The following is a 6,000-nucleotide window of genomic DNA, read 5'->3' as shown; positions in this document are numbered from 1 at the left end:
TGACTGGACCTGTAGTTTCCTTTGCAATTTGGAACTGCACAAGTGTTAGGCATCACTAAATAACAGATATAAAAAATAAACCACTAATAGACACTGTTTTGTGGGAAGGAATGGCTGGAGAGAAGCGCGTAGTGACCCTGACCTGACCTGAGTAGAAACTGAGGAATGCGCACTACCCTTGCCCTCACCTTGATGACTGGCTCAGGTCAGCCCCCCATCGCCTAAGCCTTCCCCCTCTCGTAGGCCTTGGATAAGCACTTTGGTCATGGTGTAAGCAGAATCAAGCTGTAAGTTGTTGATCTCTCTCTCTCTCTCCAGGTAACTCTCGATTTACGCGAGTATTGTGTCCTTGAAGAGGTCGCGTAAATCAAAAACAATGTAAATCAAACAAGAGGTAAGTTTCTATCGAAAAATAAATATTCACTTCATTCAGTGGAGAGAGAGAGAGAGAGAGAGAGAGAGAGAGAGAGAGAGAGAGAGAGAGAGAGAGAGAGAGAGAGAGAGAGAATATCCATATCATCGAGATATCCACTCAGGCACTCAGTCTCAGCCTCACTCGTGTGAGGAAGAAATGAGGGACACCATGAGCGACTGGCTAGTATTGGTACCGGTACCGAGCAGTCTGGTACCGGTACCGTACCATATAGCTGGTACCATTAGTACCGGTACTGGTACCGGTACCTGCCCACCCCTATTGTTGAGTAGCATGGCAGCGTGGGTACTGTATTGTTGTTCAAGTGGCGCGCGGGAAGAACTGAGCTCAGCTGTGTGGCCGCGGCGCCGTGTGAGTCCAGCTGTGTGAGACATCTGGTAGCCACTGCATAAAATATCGCGTATTTTATTTACTTTTTTTTTTTTTTTACGTCATGGCCTATTGCGCCGGTAAGCTTCTTCCCGGTGGATCCTGAGTTCCTGATGGTCGGTCCAAGGCTTCATCCCGGTGGGGCCTGATGGTCGGCTCAGCCTGATTTGGCGCAGGTGAGCGTTTATAGTGGCGCCATCTTGCACTGGCTCATGCTGCCCTCCCGGAGCTCATCTTTAATCCTAGAATCTAGAGTCCGCTTTGATAGGTGGTCTTCTGAACAGCATGTGGGTAGTTTTAAGCCACTCGGCGGCGGCTGAAAAATCCCAGCTTGGTGGCACCTGGCGGGGATTGAACTCGGGTCTTCCCGAACGCAGGGCCGTCACGCTATCTATTCAGCCACCGCCTTCCCTAAAGTGAAAAAAACGTGTAAATTAAACATTTATTTGGATTTTGGATCCCGCATTATTTAAAAAACGCGTAAACCAAACTCGCGTAAATCGAGAGTTCTCTCTCTCTCTCTCTCTCTCTCTCACACACACACACTGCAGGGAGGAGGCATAAGGAAGGGAAGGAAGAAAGAAAGAGAACAGAGATAGCGGGATAAATGTGAGGGGGAGGCAGGGAGGGGAGGCCGCAGCTCCCGCACGAGCCCGCATCACAAAGCCACGTTGGTGGTGAGACAATGCACTAGCCAGCCACTTGGCAATGCAAGGGAAGAGGAACTCCACACACATACACATATATTATTTCTTTCTCATTATTTTTTTATTTTCTGTTAGAATTGATTGTTACTGTGAAGTACAAATGTGTGCAAGACACACTTGCGTTCTTACACAATAATAACATTGAAAGTCAAATGAGACACTGTATCATATACAACCAACCTCCTAAAAAAATCGTACAATATCCGGGAAGAAATAACTCATATGCTAGCTAAAGCAAGCCAGGATGCAGTATGCGCGTCCTCAGATATGGTATGGGGCATGCAAGGACGCGTATACGTGTTCTCGGTTTTTGAAGGGGTTAAATAATCAGTTAGTTAAATTTTCTTTGATACAAGACCATCTATGTTTGTGTACGCAATCTATAAACCTTTCTTCCCTTCTCCCTTTATTTCCCCTTTCTATGAACACCATTACTCCCTCTTTTCGCCTCCGATCCACCACTTCATCAGTTTTTCGTTCCGTATTCCCCCCCCCAAAAAATTCTTCTTTTCTTCTGATCTTTAACCATTAAATTTTCTCTTTTTTGCTTCATTTATCATTTCCTTTACTTTCATTCTTTCATCCTCGGACATATTTCTCCTCACATATATTTGCTTATATTCTTCAGAGTTGTTTAATTTCCATGACTTATTTAGTATTGTTTCTGTTGCCATTTGGGACCTTAGCTTTATCTTTAGTGGTCTGTTTTTTCCTTCCTCGTATCTTCCCAATATAGTTATTTCATTTACTTCCTCTATCTTTTCCTTCTCTTCAGTATTCATACTTCTCAATATATTTTCCACCTTACTCCTCTCATAACTCTCTCTCTGAGCCCTCACTGGGTTTTTTTCTTCCTTGACACCAAACACAATAATACACTTTTTCTTTTCTGCCATGTCCCTCACCATTGTTTCTCTATTTTTTAGTACATTCACAACTTCTTTTACTATGTCTTGCCTCTGTTCCTGTTGTTCTAGGATTTCCCTAAAGCTCGTTTTTTCCTTGTCTTTTTCATTTCCCCACTCCTTCAATTCATCATTAATCACATCTTTAATGTTTTCCTCTACCTTAACACCCACACTCTGCTGATCATTTCCTATATTCTTTGCTACCTCCCTCTTTATCATTTCTTCCATCTTCTCCATGTCTTCGTTTGTCCCTATCACACTCCTCTCTCTTTCCATTTTCAAAATTTGTATCTCATGGTCTTTTTTTGATTTTTACATCTTTAGTTGTGCTATTTCTTTTTGGCTTTCTAACTGATCCTTAGTCAATTTTATTATTTCTTCTCTCAAGTTTTCTACCATTTTCTCTGTCTCCTCGTCTCTTCTCCTTGCCTCATCATCTCTCTTTTTCACTTTGGTCAGTGCCTGAATCACTTCCCCAAACTCTGCTCTTAACTTTCTCATTTCTATCACTATTTTATCACAGTCCTGCCAATTTGGAGATGCCATCTTGGATTTTTGTTTACCTTCCTTCCCACTTCCTTCTCCTTCTCCTCCCCGTTAAACTTATCACTTCTCACTCTCTCATTTTCCTCACAATTTCTAGACTCCTAGGAGGCAGGACTAATCTACTTAGCTGTTGCTTGGGCCCTACTTGACTGGCAAATAGATTGTTGATCTCCACCTCGTCTGTCCACATCCGTTCTCTTCCGTCGGCGGTGGTGGTGGTGGTGGTGTGTGTGTGTGTGTGTGTGTGTGTGTGTGTGTGTTAGGAAATAGCACCAAGATAACACAGCTGCATGTGACTTATGAGCAACAAAGAGAGGCAACTGAAGCAATACTGTTAGTGGCCAGTTGCATCCTTTCAGCTGGTGGTGATACTGCTGGCATCAACCTTGCAATCTGAGGCTGGTGGTGCAGGGTTGTGTGGCTTCATAAGGCTGTACGGGACTGTCACCTCAGACTTACTTCCATCAGCCCCCTGCATTCCTGGAATGACAACAACTGGTTACAAACAGTCTTTAATGGTGACATTCATCTATCACCTCCTTATATCACTTTTCCTTAATTTTTCTGAAGCCATACCTCTGCACATAGCATATACACAAGGAAGGGGAGTCACTTGGCCATGGCTCTCTACCCTATTTTTTAGTGTTTATGAATGTAAGTGAAAAATATAAAAGATACCCACGAATTCCTTATATATGACCATGTCTTAGACTCATGAGCCACTGCCTCTAAGATCTCCCCTAGGCAACTCAGTTAAAAAGGAGTCCATCAACAACAAAATCCTTTTCTTGAAAGGAAAAACAATTATGTAACACTAGCTAACAACTTCAAGGAAGGTAACTAGTAATAAACAATTATAATAAATCCATTGATATTTATGAACTAAACATCCTAGCCCACACCATGTCAATGTTTTTGGGTCTTATCTACTATGACCTTTTTATACTTGACCTGTATCACTTAAGACTTACAGATTTATTGCTCTTGCTTTCACTATAATTCCCAATATTTTTTTCACAGTGATACTGTGCTTATGCTCTTTCTATGTACTGAAGTGTATGAGCATGTGACAAATATTTATCAATTCCCTAAAAGATACTGAGAACATATCATACTCTGCAAGGTCACTGTTGCAAGTTTGTTCTTCCATTTCCGCTCAGCTTGCTTCACGGCCTCTTCACTCAACACTCTTCTTTCACCCACCAGTCTGCCAATGTTTTTGGGACCCATGATCCTGAAACATGCAAATATATTGCTGAAGAAAAATTGTATTGATACTTTGTTCATGTACTAGGCTCAACAACATTGTTCTTCCAATATGGAAGATATGAATCTTGCAAAAATGTTTTACAGAGATTTCAAAGAACAATGCTCTGAAATGCATAAAATTTTAACTTACTCATCATTCGTACACTGAGATGAATTTTTTTCTTCAAGTGTTTGCTTTCCTTTTTTAATTTTCACTCTCTTATTTTTATTATCTTTCATTCCACTGCTACTATCTTTGAGACTATCTTTGAGTTTCTCTTGATAATTATTTTCTTGCTTAATTTGGTTTTCGGTGAAAGAAATCAAATGGCTTTTGGACAAAAATGAACTCAGAGAGCTATTCTCTTCATCTTCATAGCCATCTGCTTTACAGTAATTTCTCATTATTTTTTCTGCATCTGAAATTGATTCTGAGTTTTTTTCTTGCTGAACCTCAATTTCAGTGTTTGTTTTCACTGATAAATTAAAATAACTTTGCTTTCCACAAATCACATTAGGCTTGTCCTCTTCATGAGTGTGGTGAAAATTCCCTCCTGCTGTAACAACAGCTGTAGCAATGCTGCTGGACTGCTGCAAGATATCTGCCACCAAAGGCCTTGGTTCTTCAATAGTATCTGTCCCTGAATCAGAATCTTCAGAGTATTCTGAAAAAAAAGAAAAAAAGAAAAAGGGGGTTTATTTTTTTATATTATTATCTACTACATTCTTTAAAACAAACACAACAGCTAGTCTCTTTTGCAGGGGCAATGTAATATCAAGTAAGTATTTTAAGGAGACAATGCACCGTGAATTATTATGAAAAGATTAAAAATATACAAAACTGAGTTACACGTTCTGGCCACACACTCTGGTCTTAAGGTATCGGAGTGGAATTTTTTTCAGTCTTCTGTAAATTTAAATGCCCGGAGCGAAGGGACTTAAATATCCACTGCTTGGGCATGGTATGCTGGCTGTGGTATATTTGGTGGGAGTCAATACTGCATGTTTCTTTCTATGGATAAAGTAAAATAGTCTCATACCAATGTAATCTCGTGAATCTTGTAGCTCGAATAGCATGTCATTGAACTGAATGTCACGGCATCAGCGTGGCATCACATTCAGAGGGAGGAATATCTTCCAAACAGCAATGCACCGTGTTTATTATTATTATTATTATTATTTTTTTTTTACAACAAAGGAGACAGCTCAAGGGCACACAAAAAAAGAAACAATAATAAAAAAAGCCCGCTGCTCCTAAAAAAGAATCAAAAGAGGTGGCCGAAAGAGAGGTCAATTTCGGGAGGAGAGGTGTCCTGATACCCTTCTCTTGAAAGAGTTCAAGTCGTAGGCAGGAGGAAATACAGATGAAGGAAGATTGTTCCAGAGTTTACCAGCGTGAGGGATGAAAGAGTGAAGATGCTGGTTAACTCTTGCATAAGGGGTTTGGACAGTATAGGGATGAGCATGAGTAGAAAGTCGTGTGCAGCGGGGCTGCGGGAGGGGGGGAGGCATGCAGTTAGCAAGTTCAGAAGAGTAGTCAGTGTGGAAATGTCGATAGAAGATAGAAAGAGAGGCAACATCGCAACGGAATTTAAGAGGTAGAAGACTATCAGTAGGAGGAGGAGAGCTGATGAGACGAAGAGCCTTAGACTCCACTCTGTCCAGGAGAGCTGTGTGAGTGGAGCCCCCCCACACGTGAGATACATACTCCATACGAGGGCAGACAAGGCCCCTGTATATGGATAGCAACTGCGCGGGGGAGAAGAACTGGCGGAGACGATACAGAACG

At 41.5% G+C, this 6,000-nt stretch overlaps 1 protein-coding gene across 1 annotated transcript in view; it reads right to left on the bottom strand.

Annotated features, from left to right (window-relative positions):
- Positions 1-1,298: 1,298 nt before the first annotated feature.
- LOC126982880 (inversin-like) overlaps positions 1,299-6,000 on the bottom strand; it is a 77,295-nt gene continuing 72,593 nt past the window's right edge. The window contains exons 14-16 of the mRNA XM_050835158.1: positions 4,363-4,876; positions 4,079-4,197; positions 1,299-3,443 (exon numbers count right to left, since the gene is read on the bottom strand). Of these exons, the coding sequence (XP_050691115.1) occupies positions 3,319-3,443; positions 4,079-4,197; positions 4,363-4,876 (758 nt within the window). The 3' untranslated portion in view covers positions 1,299-3,318. The remainder of the gene's footprint in view (positions 3,444-4,078; positions 4,198-4,362; positions 4,877-6,000) is intronic.

Source organism: Eriocheir sinensis, chromosome 52, assembly GCF_024679095.1.
Source record: "Eriocheir sinensis breed Jianghai 21 chromosome 52, ASM2467909v1, whole genome shotgun sequence".
In the NCBI taxonomy this organism is placed as follows: domain Eukaryota; kingdom Metazoa; phylum Arthropoda; class Malacostraca; order Decapoda; family Varunidae; genus Eriocheir; species Eriocheir sinensis.
The sequence above is the reverse complement of the archived record's forward strand: the minus strand, read 5'-3'. Positions and strand labels throughout refer to the sequence as shown.